This window comes from Eumetopias jubatus, unplaced genomic scaffold (genome assembly GCF_037043125.1).
Source record: "Eumetopias jubatus isolate StellerSeaLion01/CBP00866 unplaced genomic scaffold, mEumJub1_p1.0 scaffold_12, whole genome shotgun sequence".
NCBI classification, from domain to species: domain Eukaryota; kingdom Metazoa; phylum Chordata; class Mammalia; order Carnivora; family Otariidae; genus Eumetopias; species Eumetopias jubatus.
Genome location: NW_028274818.1, coordinates 37336349 through 37350229, shown reverse-complemented (window position 1 = coordinate 37350229; position 13881 = coordinate 37336349). Strand labels below are relative to the sequence as shown.

The following is a 13881-nucleotide window of genomic DNA, read 5'->3' as shown; positions in this document are numbered from 1 at the left end:
TCCAGTTAGTTAACATATAGTGTCATATTGGTTTCAGGAGTAGAATTTAGTGATTCATCACTTACATATAACACCCAGTGTTCATCATAGCAAGTGCCCTCCTTAATACTCATCACCCATTTAGCCCATCGTCCACCCACCTTCCTCCATCAACCTTTAGTCTATTCTCAATAGTTAGTCTCTTATGCTTTGCTTTCCTCTTTTTTTTTCTTCCCATATCTTCATCTATTTTCTTTCTTAAATTCCACATGAGTAAAATATATAGTCTTTGTCTTTCTCTGACTGACTTATTTCACTTAGCATAATACACTCTAGTTCCATCCACGTCATTGGATGGCAAAATTTCACTCTCTTTGATGGCTGAGTAATATTCCATCATATATATATATATATATATATATACATATACACACACACACACACACACACCATATCTTCTTTATCCATTCATCAATTGATGGACATTTGGGCTCTTTCCATATTTTGGCTATTGTTGCTAATGCTGCTATAAAAATCAGGGTACATATGCCCCTTGAATAATGAGAGCTTTTTGTAGATTAGTTGGGATAGTCTACATAGATATTCATGCCATTGGAATATGAACAGTTTTAGCTCCCTTTCCAACCTATATGTCTTTTTTTTCCTTGCATTATTGAACTTCCAGAATATTATGAAATAAAGGAAATTTGATATCCTTGCCTTGTTCTGAATCTTATGGGGGAGGCATTAATATATAATTACTACTAAATATTATGTTAGCTATAGGTTTGGTGTAGAAACACTTTGTTACATTGAAGAAGTTCCTTTCTATTCTTAGTTTACTAAGAGTTTTTTTATTATGAATGGATATTGAAATTTGTTAAATATTTTTGTGCATCAATTCATATGTCTTAGTCCATTCAGGCTGCTATAACAAAATATCACAAGTTGGGTGGCTTATAAACAACAGAAATTTATCACTTATAGTTCTGGAGAGTGGGAGGTCCAAGATCAAGGTGCCAGCATGGTCACCTTCTAGTGAGGGCTCTCTCCATCTTTCTTGGCCTTCTCACTCTGCCCTCACATGGTGGAATGGGCTGGGGATCTCTGGCGGATCTCTTTTATGAGAACAGTAATCCCACTCATGAGGCCACACCCTCATGACCTAATTACCTCCCAGAGACCCCATTGACTAAGTAGCATCACCTTTGAGGGTTAGGATTTCAACATATGGATTTTAGGGGGACACAGCTGTTCAGACCATAGCAATATGATCACACGGTTTTTCTTATTTAGACTGTTAACATGGTGGATTACTTTGATTGATTTGTAATATTGAACCAACCTTGCATTCCTGTGATAACTCTTACTTGGTTGTGGTGTATACTGTTGGAGTCCACTTGCTAATATTTGTTGAGGATTTTAATGGATATTAATCTGTAGTTTTCTTTTGTATTTTTCTGGTTTTGATATCAGAGTAATGCTGGTCTCATAAAATAAAAAATAAACTTGGAAGTATTCTCTTCTGTTTTCTAGAAGAGATTGTTTAAAATTGGTGTTCTCTTTCTAAATGTTTAGTAGAATATGCCAGTGATACCACCTGGGCTGGAAATTTTTGACTATATAATCAATTTCCTTAATAGAGTTATATACTATTCAGGTTATTTAATCTTTGATGAGTTTGTTAGTTTGTGGTTTTCAAGGAATTGGTCCTTTCACTCAAATTGTCAAATTTATGTTTGTAAAATTGCTCATAATATACCTTTAATTTTTTTAATCTTTGTGATATGTGTAGTGATGTCCTTTCACTCCTGACATTGATAATTTGGGGTGTTTTTTTGGTTAGTTTTGCTAGAGGTTTATAAATTGTATTGATTTTCTTAAAGAGCTTCTTTTGGTTTCATTGATTCTCTTTGTTTTCTATTTTATCTAAGGTTTCATTGGTTTCTGCTCTTTTGATTCTTTGGAACTCTGTTATCCATTTAGAACTTATTTACATCCATCAAAGTTTTTAGATTTCTGTGAGTTTTTTCACTGACTCAAAGAACATATTAGAGGGCGCCTAGGTGGCTCAGATGGTTAAGCGTCTGCCTTCGGCTCAGGTCATGATCCCGGGGTCCTGGGATCGAGTCCCGCATTGGGCTCCCTGCTCCTTGGGAGCCTGCTTCTCCCTCTGCTTCTCTCTCTCTCTCTCTCCCTCTCTCATGAATAAATAAATAAAATCTTAAAAAAAAAAAAAAAGAACATATTAGAAAGTCATGTCTTCTAAATTTGTGCATGTGTTTTTCAGTCAGGTTTATTGTGGTATAATTTGCATACAGTAAAATTTACCCCTTGTAGTTTATAGTCTATGAGTTTTTGACAGACATATGCAGTTATATAACCAGCATCACAATCAAGATATACAGCAGTTCCATTACTTCCTAAAATACATTTTTGTGCTTTTAACTTACTTGTTTTGGTAACTTAACATTTGTAAATAGAAACATTTTTACTCTTTGTTTTAAGAAAGTTACCATAGTTTTTAGATCAGAAACCCCATAGTTCTTTGTTTGTGTACTTATTTTTCTAGCACTTTCTGTAATAAATAGCCAGTACCCAGCATTAGGGAATTAACTAAGCTATAGGACTTATATGTAATAAAGTATTATAGCATTAAAAATAAGGTAGAAGCATATTTGATGATAACAATTTGATATATTAAACTTCAAATGGTATAACACAGTATGTTAAGTATCATTGCTTTTTGGCTTGAAAATTTATCTTTATACACATAGAAAAATCATTGGAAGATATACTACAAAATTTTTAATAGTGTCTTCTTATCTCTGGATAGTGGAATTTTGGGTGATTTTCTTTTCTGGGTTGTTTAGTATTATTTTAATTCACTAGAATTACATACATTATTTTATATTCAGAAATTATACATTTTTTAGAAAAAGTTAACCTTCATCCTATTTTTAAGTAATACCTTAAAAAGTAATCTTTCTAGGTTGTATTTTTTTATTATATTTTTTATTATATCAATATTCAGAGATTTTTAAAATTATGAAGATATAATTTGTTCATAGCTGAGCCATATACTAAAATTGTGTTTACTTTTACTTTCCTACACAGTGTTTTCCCTAGAGTTAGTAAATTTTGTTTTTTTGTTTTTTGTTTTGTTTTTCCTTTGCTTACTTTTCTCTGAAATGATCACTAATTCAACCCCAAACTTCTTGTCAGTTTTAGAGTTCTCAAGTCATTCAGATGCTATTCTGTCAATTTCATCTTTTTGGACAGTTTCTCTGGAAAATCCCTAACTTACTCCAATTTGGACTGGTTATCCAGTATGTCTAGTGTGCAGCTCACATCCTGGGACCTCCCTTTCCTGTCTTCCTGGGAATTCCTTTTGCCTGTCTCTGGATTTGCATTCCCAGTTTCTTATATCATAGTTTTCTCTTTCTTGGTTTTTCCCCTTATTTGGCAAGCACATATCCAGCTTCCTGCAAACAAGAGGTTTGTTTTTTGAGATGTTGCACACCTGAAAATATTTTTTCTACTGTCACAACTGATGAATAGTTTGGGTAGAGAATTCCAGGTTGGAAATAGTTCCTTTTCAGGATTTTGAAACCGTAACTCTGCCATCTTTTAACTTTCTGTAGCTATTGTCCAAAGCCAATCTGATTCCTTACCTTTGTTTCCTATTTTTTTCTTTCTGAACATTTGTAGCATCTTCTCTTTGGCTGCATTGTTCTGAAACTTTGTGAGTATGTATGCCTTGATGTGGGTATTTTCATCCACTGTACTGGTTATTGAATGTTCCCTGTCAATCTGGAAATTTACATCTTTAGATGTTAATTATTTCTTTGACTTCTTTTCCTCTGTTCTTTTTTCTGGAACTTCTATTATTTGAATGTTAGACTTTGTGGAATGGCCCTCTCATGTTCAAATCTTTTCTCTCCTGTTTTTCAACTCTTTATCTACCTTCCAGAAGATTTCCCCAACTTTATCTCCCAATCTTTCTATTAAGATTTTTATTTTTACTAACATGGTGATTTCCAACAGTTCATTTTTCTTCTCTAAGTGTTCCTTTTTTTTTTTTTTTTTTAAGCATCTTGTTTTTATCTCATGGTTATATTGCCATCATCGTCATCATCATCTCTTACCTCAGTGTATTAATGCTGGTCTCTTTTGAAGTTTTCTTTTTCATGTGTTTGTTTCCTCCAGGTCCTTTATTTTTCTATTTTCTGTCTTTCACATTAAGGGCTTTTTTGGGGTATCTGGTAATAACACATGACTATGGTTTTTTAAAAAAAATTTAACAATTTATTTAAACTGAAAAACAAAACAAACAAAAACAGTTCACCCATTCACCCTCCCCACTCCCACAGCCCTCTGGCAACCACCAGTCTGTTTTCTGTGTCTATGAGCTTGATGTTTGTTTGCTTGCTTTTTAAAAAGATTCCACATATAAAAAAGATCATACAGTATTTGTCTTTCTCTGACTTATTTTACTTAGCATAAAACCCTCAAGGTCTATCCATATTGTTGCAAATGGCAAGACTTCACTTTTTTTTTATGGCTGAATAATATTCCTCCATGTTTGTGTGTGTGTGTGTGCATGTGTGTGTGTGTGTGTGTGTGTGTGTGTTTTCTTTATCCATTCATTCATTGATGAGCACAGGTTGTTTCCATATCTTGGTTAATGTATAAACTGCTGCAGTGAGCATGGAGGTCACATGTCTTTTCCAGTTAGTGTTTTTCTTTTCTTCAGATAAATACCTAGAAGTGGAATAGGGAGCTTTTCCTAAATGTCTGGGCCCTGCTTCTGGGAGTTTGAATAGGATGGGTAAGGGTGGAGGTAGGGGATGGATCGAGTATCTCTATTAGAGTAGCCCTCTCTCCAGTTTCTTTTAGTTAATCTCCCCCTTGCTTGCTTCTTCCTCACCAGCCAGCTTCCCCTCCATTAATAAGTACCTGCTTTCTCACGGCCACCTTTAATTAATATCCTCGTCCCCTTCTATCTTGCCCCATTTGCTCTGCTGTCCCCTAACTTTGGATGGACCCAGTCTGCCTCCACTATGGGCTAGTAATAGCCACAGTTCTTGAGGTATGTGAAATTCTTTCACTTTTTTTGGTGGGGAGGAGTCACTCTTTAGTCTTGACTATTCATCTTAGAATACCTGACCTTACATGACACAGTAGAAATATGACTCTCTAACTTAATAGTGATTCCAAAAGTGACTTCAACTGCCATGTAATCCAGTTACCCAGGACTTCTGTGCTTCTATCAATTATATAGCACTCATTTTCACTCTATATTTGAGCAGCATTAATAATATCCATATTTTATAAATAAGAAAAATGAAGCATTGAATGGTAAAACAGTTTGTGGCATGAACTTTCAGGCATAATTTTTTTTGAACTTAGAAAGGTGAGCTCTTGTGGTCATATATTAAGCAACCTTCCTTCCCCACATAATTCTGTTTTGTGAGTCAGTATAATGGCCTTATCGTCACTGTTTTTAAGGAATCTCTGATGGGTTCATATTGCTTTTATTTTCTCTTTTAGATGTGAACTGTCTCGATCAATACTAGTCTATAACTTTTGGGGGAGGTTTATTGATGATATGTTAGAAAGAGAGAAAAAAGTGTGTGTGTGTGTGTGTGTGGTAGGTGATAATCTTTGGCTTTGGTTTTTAACAAGAATTTTAAAAATTCAGTTAGAACCAGAGAAGTTTTCTTTCAGATTTTATTCAGTTGTCCTTCGTTCTCTTTGGAAATAGTGGACCTGACCTCTTTCTTTTTTGAGAATTCATTTCATAGAACAGTGTGTTAATATATTTGTTCTCCAGTCCAGTCCAGTGTAAGAACTGGCAGGCATCCAGAGCTTCTGTTCTTTAACATGCAAATAATTCTATTCCTTGGTTGGGATATTGGCTCCATTATTATACTAACAGGTTCTGGGAAAGCAAGGTATGAACTGAGGAACATACCTACTTCATACATAAAATAAATGCCTTTTCTCTACAAGCATTTTTATCTTGATTTTGTTTATCATATGACTTTCTAACAGTGATCTTTGAAGAATGTAGTGGTATGGTAAAAGTATGATAAAAGAATACCATAAATATTGGAAACTAAATTTATTGAATAAAATTGAGATTTTACAAAATTCAACGTGACTTTATTGCTACATCAGGATAATTTTTTAATAAAAATTTGATTGAACTACCTTCACTTGTTTGATTCAGTATGCCATGTGAGTCTTAGTAAATTGACACTTAGTTTGAAAATAAATTTTGGCTAAGTTATGGCTGAGAGATAAAATATATATTGAATTAACTCTTAGTGATTATACCCTGAAAGGATTATAGAAATGAACACTAAGAGCCATTTATAATACATAACGTCAGATGTCTATTACAAAATGTTCTAGATGTTTAAAGTACAGTGCCATTCTTTTCCTATATTTGATCAGAAAAAAACTATAATTTGGGGGGGAATAGAATAGGAAAGAGAGAAAAGGGATGGGGAAAGTTGAGGTGGGTGGGGTATATGAGTTTCAGGGGGCTGCTGTAATATAACAGAGTACCACAAACAGGGTGGCTTCAAACAAGAGAAGTTTATTCTGTCATAGTTCTGGAGGTTTGAAGTCTAAAATCAAGGTATGGGCATGGCCATTCTCTCTCGGAAAGCTCTAGGGGAGGATCCTTCCTTGCCTCTTACTGCTTCTGGTGGTTGTCCTCAGTCCTTGGCTTACAGACCTGTCACTCCAGTCCCCACCGCTGTTGTCCCATGGCATTCTCCCTGTGAATCTCTCTGTCCACATTTCCCTCTTCCTAAAGGACACCCATCATATTGGGCTTGGATGTAGGGCCCACCCTAATCCAGTAAGACCTCATCTTAAATTGATTATCTCTGCAGAGACCCTGTTTTCAAATAAGGTCCCATTTACAGATTTTGGATGGATGTAAATTTGGTTGCGGGGGGACACTATTCAAACCATTTCAAAGGGTTCTAAATTCAATTTAAGAGATTTAAGCCAACACACTGGATTTATCTACCCTGTATAAAGCAAATAGGTAGGATACATTTTATGTAAAAAAAACTTATTTTCCCGCTACATAGACCTAGGTATCTAGCATTTTCCATTCATGTGGCAGAAATTGCATTAAAGGAATATTTGGTTATGAAACCTCTGTTTATATAGATGTGGAGCCAGAAGACTTTCCACATTACCTCTTAATAGCTCAATATTTATAGAACCAACCTAGACTTTTGAATGTTTTAACTGCTATTAGAATAATACTTTTGATCTTTTTATTTTATTTTCCTTTTTTCCCTTTTTAAAATTTAAATTCAATTAATTAACATACAATGTATTATTAGTTTCAGAAGTAGAGGTCAGTGATTCATCTGTCTTAAATAATACCCCGTGCTCATTACATCACATGCCCTCCTTAATGTCCATCTCCCAGTTACCCTATCCCTTCAGCAATCCTCAGTTTGTTTCCTATGATTAAGAGTCTCTTATCATTTGTCTCCCTCTCTGATTTCATTTTATTTTTTCCTCTCTTCCCCTATGCTCCTCTCTTTTGTTTCTTAGATTCCACATATGAGTGAGATCATATGATAATTGTCTTTCTCTGATTAACTTATTTTGCTTAGCATAATACCCTCTAGTTCCATCCATGTTGTTACAAATGGCAAGATTTCATTTTTTTGATGACTGAGTAATGTATATATACCACATCTTCTTTATCCATTCATCTGTCAGTGGACATCTGGGCTCCCTCCATAGTTTGGCTATTGTGGACATTGCTGCTATAAACATTGGGGTTCAGGTGCCCTTTGGATCACTACATTTATATCTTTGGGGTAAATGCCCAGTAGTGCAATTGCTGGGTCATAGGGTAGCTCTATTTTTAACTTCTTGAGGAACCTCCATACTGTTTTCCAGAGTGGCTGCACCAGCTTGCATTCCCACCAACAGTGTAGGAAGGTTCCCCTTTCTCCACATCCCTGCCAACATCTGTCGTTTCCTGACTTGTTAATTTTAGCCATTCTGACTGGTGTGAGGTGGTATCTCATTAAGGTTTTGATTTGTATTTCCCTGATGCCAAGTGATGTTGAGAACTTTTTCATGTGTCTGTTGGCCATCTGTATGTCTTCTTTGGAGACCTGTCTGCCCATGTCATCTGCCTATTTCTTGATTGGGTTATTTGTTCTTTGGTGTTGAGTTTGATAAGTTCTTAGACTTTGGATACTAGCCCTTTACCTGATAAGACATTTGCAAATATCTTCTCCCATTCTGTGGATTGTCTTTTGGTTTTGTCAACTGTTTCCTTTGCTGTGTAAAAGCTTTTTATCTTGATGAAGTCACAATAGTTCATTTTTGTCTTTGTTTCCCTTGCTTTTGGAGACGTGTCTAGCAAGAAGTTGCTGCGGCCAAGGTCACAGAGGTTGCTGCCTGTGTTCTCCTCTAGGATTTTGATGGATTCCTGTCTCACATTTAGGTCTTTCATCCATTTTGAGCATATCTTTGTGTATGGTATAAGGAAATGGTCCAGTTTCATTCTTCTGCATGTGGCTGTCCAGTTTTCCCAATACCATTTGTTGAAGAGACTGTCTTTTTTGCATTAGATATTCTTTCCCACTTTGTCGAAGATTAGTTGACCATAGAGCTGAGGGTCCATTTCTGGGTTTTCTATTCTGTCCCGTTGATCTACATGTCTGTTTTTATGCCAGTACCACCATACTGTCTTGATGATTACAGCTTTGTAATAGAGCTTAAAGTCTGGATTGTGATGCTACCAGCTTTGGTTTTCTTTTTTAACATTCCTCTGGCTATTCGGGATCTTTTCTGGTTCCATACAAATTTAGGATTATTTGTTCCAGCTCTGTGGAAAAAAAATTGATGGTATTTTGATAGGGATTGCATTGAATGTATAGATTGCTCTAGGTAGCATAGACATTTTAATATCTGTTCTTTCAGTCCATGAGCATGGAATGTTTTTCCATTTCTTTGCGTCTTCCTCAATTTCTTTCATGAGTGTTCTATAGTTTTCTGAGTACAGATCCTTTGCTTCTTTGGTTAGGTTTATTCGTAGGTATCTTATGGTTTTTGGTACAATTGTAAATGGGATCAAGTCCTTAGTTGCTCTTTCTTCTGTCTCATTTTTAGTGTATAGAAATGCAACTGATTTTTTCATTTTATATCCACAACACCTAATAGTGCCTGGTGCTGGCTTACTGAATGAGGAATGAATTAATGAAAGAATAGTGTGTGTGTGTGTGTGTGTGTGTGTGTGTGTGTGTGTGTGTGTCTTTCTGTCTCTGTTGAAGGATTGTCAACAGAGGCACAATGGGGGAATTTTTATTTAGCAAATATATCTCCCTCCATTCTTTTTACTTTATTGTATTTTTTGAGAAAGGGTATGAGTGGGGTGGGGGGAGGGGCAGAGGGAGAGGAAGGGAGAGAATTTTTTTTTTAAAACATTTTATTTGAGAGAGAGAGCACGCATGAGTGAGTGGAGGGGCATAGGGAGAAGCAGACTCCCTGCTGAGCAGGGAAGCCCAATTGGGGGCTCGATCCCAGGACCCCAGGATTATGACCTGAGCTGAAGGTAGCCACTTAATTGACTCAGCCACCCAGGCACCCTGGGAGGGAGGGAATCTTAAGCAGTCTCCACGCCCAGTGCCCAGTGCCCTCGCACCACCCGCTCCGTGGGGCTCCGTGCTGGTGTGGAGTCTGCTTGAGATTCTCTCTCTTCCTCTTCCTTTGCCCCTCCCCCATTCATGTGCACTCTCTCTCAAATAAATTTTTTAAAAATCTTTAAAAAAATGGTTAAGATGATAAATTTTGTGTTATGTATATTTCATCACAATTAAGAATTAAAAAGGGAGACTAGTTAAATTATAATATATCTATGTAAAGGAATATTATGTAATCATATAATTTGTATACCAGTATGGAACAATATACTATAAGTAACAACAGCAAAATGCAGAACAGTGTGTCAGGGATGCCACCAGTTGGGTTTTAAAAATGATGGAGGGAGGGGCACCTGGGTGACTCAGTCGGTTAAGCATCCAACTCTTGATTTCCGCTCAGATCAATATCTCAGGGTCATGAGATCTTGATTTCAGCTCAAATCAAGATCTCAGGGTCATGAGATCAAGCCCCACTTCAGCCTTGCTCTCTTTCTCAAAAAATATAATATATCTCAGTCAGTCACTCAACTGACTGAGCCACCCAGGCATCCCTCATCTTAACCATTTTTAAGTGTACAGTTCAGCACTGTTAAGTATATTCACATTATTGTGTAACCAATCTCCAGAACTTCTCATCTTGCAAAACTGAAACTCTCTACTAATTGGATAGCACCTTCCCAATTCCCTCTCCTGGAAACCATCACTGTTTTTCAATTTCTATGAATTTGAACTAGTCTCCCTTTTGAGTTGTTTTCCTCTTTCCTCCTTTTTTTTTTTTTCCTAAGATTTATTTATTTGTTTTAGAGAGAAAGAGCATGAAAGGGAGGAAGGGGCAGAGTGAAAGGGAAAGAGGATCTTAAGCAGACTCCAAGCTGGGCCTAGAGCCTGACACAAGGCTCGACCTCAAGACCATGAGATCATGACCTGAGCCAAAACCAAGAGTTGGTCACTTAACCAACTGTGCCACCCAGGTGCCCCTTCCTCTTTGCTCTTACAAATAAGGCTGTGATAACTAGTTTTGCATATGTGTCAGTCTGCACATAAATATCTGTAAGTTGAATTCCTAGAAGTAGAATTTCTGGATAAAAAGATTTCTGCATTTCTCAGTTTTGATATATATTGCCAGACTGACTTCCCAAATTGTACCAATTCATACTCCCCACAGCAATGTATGATACAGCAGCTGTTTAAATATGTTTCAGTAGTTAGCTTGTCAGCTGAGCTGAGTTGGGAACTTGGGGAAGGAAAGGCCACTGGAAGGAAAGTTGGTGCTGCTGCCTTTTTCAAGGGGCTGGGCTGGGTTCTCTCCCAGTGTTCTACCTCTATTTAAGGATTATTTGACATCCCTTTAGTGTAGTTTTATGCTGCGTTCATTTAAAAAAACTAAAATAAAAATTTTCCCATACAGTATAAGCCATTTGAGTGTTGGATAACATTTGAGTGTTGGTAATGATTAGAATACCTCACTTTGCAAAGCGGTCCCACAACTTAAGACTATGTTTAGCCCAGCTGAAAATTTCCTTAATACAAATTTTTTTTTTTTATGAAGATGGTCTCTTTTGTTTTTTTTAAATGTTTTATTTATTTATTTATTCATGAGAGTCAGAGGCAGAGGGAGAAGCAGGCTCCCCACCCAGCAGGGAGCCCGATGCGGGACTCGATCCCAGGACCCCGGGATCATGACCTGAGCCGAAGGCAGATGCTTAACCATCTGAGCCACCCAGGTGCCCTCCTTAATACAAATTTTAAGGTCTTTAAAATCAATAAATAGATACCTTGCTTAAATGGGTTTTAACAGAAAGAAACAATTAGCAGACCCGTTTTCTCACGTGAACTCTTATGAGGAGCTCCCCTATGTTGGGGTGACAGTGGAGGGTGGCTGGAGAAGGAGGGAGGCTGGAGGAGGCAGAGCAGGTGAGCTCCACATCTCCCCATGCCTATTGCATCCAGAACTCTTACAGGCAGGCGGGTTGACTTCTTTGCCTTTAGCCGTGCGTGAGAGGAGTGAATACTAATGTATAATCAGCCTCTCATAATTCATATCAGAGATTTGAGGAACCCTGGAAGCTTTGTCTTGTAGAATCCTGATGTTCAAAACTGATGCTCAATTATCTTTTTTCTGTGAAGTAGATTTACTGTAAAATGAGGCATAACTACATAGAGATAACCAGTGTTTTCCTTCGAGTGTACATATAGGTTCTGGTACAATGACTTTTCGTCTGGAGGTTCTTAATAAGTGTAACATCTTTATTAGTTTTCTTATTTAAAAGTGAAAATACTTGCATATATTTGTAATATTTTCACATTTTATTATAAGGTAGAATTTGAGGAGCTCTGGAAACCTTGTCCTAATCATGATCAATATCAATAGTTCAGAATTCATTCCCCTAGACTTTTTTTATTGTATTACATGACAAATTTTATTCCTTCTTTAAAAAGGTGGAATCATGCTATATATATTGTTTTGTGATTTGCTTTATTTCCTTGATAAGAAGTCCTTTTTGCGTTAGTGTATAGAGATACTCTCTATTCTTTCAGTGGATTTGTACTCTTCCATTATATCATAACTTTCTTATCTACTCCCCTATTGGTGAATATTTAAGTTCCAGTAAACATCCTTTATGCATCTATCTTTGCCTATTTGGACAAATGTTTCTGCAGGATAAATTCTAAGAAGTAGAACTTCTAGATCAAAGGATGACCATTTTTACATTTTAATGGATATTTGGGGGCTTTATACGATGTTAGATTGACAGCCTGATACTTATTGGAAGTAAACTTAGTTCGGACTTTCAAAGTTTTAGCTAAGTGATCTATCATCATGGATGTACACCAGTTTGTCTAATATAAGGTTTCTAGTAATGTAGAATCTCTAAAGTGACAGTTTTTTTGTTCTTCCAGTGATGGAATGGGGGGACGATATTAAAGCAGTTTCACAAGATGAAGCAGTAATGTTGGTCAATCATCAGGCAACAGGAGATGTATGCACTCTGATGATGTGCCTCCAGGACAAAGGACTGGTAAGCATCCTGAAGGCAGACGTAGACAGCAGGAGGGGGAGGTTAATGAAGAATCTATTCAAGCATCTTACTGCGGTTTGGAATGTAAACTGTAATATCTCTACTTTTCCTGAAAATTGAGAAAACTTAAAAAAAATATATATATAATTCTAAGCATAATTCCAACTCCAGGACAGGAATGTGGAGACTTTCAAACAAGTAACTGGAAAATAATGTGGATGATATCTCCTAGAGCTATTTTTAAAAAAGTAATTGAGGCAAAATCAGAGTTAAGATGTTCAGATTGGGGGCTGTCTTGAGGTGAAGTGGTGGGTCACTGGTTTGAAAAACAGACACAAAAAACAGTATTGTTTAAGATAGAAGAGTCTAGTTGGTCAATGAACTAGATAATCTTGGGGATCTTTAGAAGAAAAAAAACATAAATATTTTGGATTTCCTTTATAAAGCAAATTGAAAGGAAAGATATTAGGCCCATTTTATTAAGTGTTACTAGGCTATATATAATAAATTTATAAATTAACATTAAAGTAATAAGTAATAAATTAGCATTAAGAGAATTATCACCTTAGAAGTTAAAGAGGTTGTGTTCATAGAAAACTAAATAGAAAGTGTATAAATTAATGGAATTAGTATTTATCCTAATAGTAAAAAACAAACCCATAGATGTTTATTAAGTGCTTCATATTCATGGTCAGTGACTGTAAGGATTGAACACCATCCTGTAAGACAGTGTCCTCTCAAAGGAGCTAACAGTCCAGCATTGGTGGAAGGAAAGTATAGTGAACAGTACTTAACTGCAAAATGAAAGGTATTTAGTGGAGGGTGAGCTCCCCATGTATGATAGGTATAGAAAACTTTGTAGAGGGGAAAGGACATAAACTTGGCCTAGTTAGAGTGGTGAAGCAAGGGCCTTCTTCCTTAGTGAAACAGTCTTGGCCAGAACACCAGAGCAAACTAAGCCTGGTATGTTTAGTTCCTAGAGATTTTGATTCAGTAGGTCAGGGTTAGGGGTCAGAAAAGGAGGTGAGAGTAAAGTAAAATATGCTTAACTATTGTAGAATCTGTTTTTCATGTTTATCTGAAAAGCAGAGGCATAATCTTGCTGGAATGTGGAATAAATTCAATCCTTTCTTATATTCAGAATCTTGAACTGTTAAAAGGATATCACTGTATAAATGTATTTG

The 13881-nt window shown here is 36.3% G+C and overlaps 1 protein-coding gene across 2 annotated transcripts in view; it reads left to right on the top strand.

Moving 5' to 3' along the window:
- LPGAT1 (lysophosphatidylglycerol acyltransferase 1) overlaps window positions 1-13881 on the top strand; it is an 82253-nt gene that overhangs the window by 25999 nt on the left and 42373 nt on the right. For both annotated transcript variants that reach the window (XM_028125743.2, XM_088017204.1), the window contains exon 3: window positions 12579-12697. In XM_028125743.2, the coding sequence (XP_027981544.2) occupies window positions 12579-12697 (119 nt within the window). The remainder of the gene's footprint in view (window positions 1-12578; window positions 12698-13881) is intronic.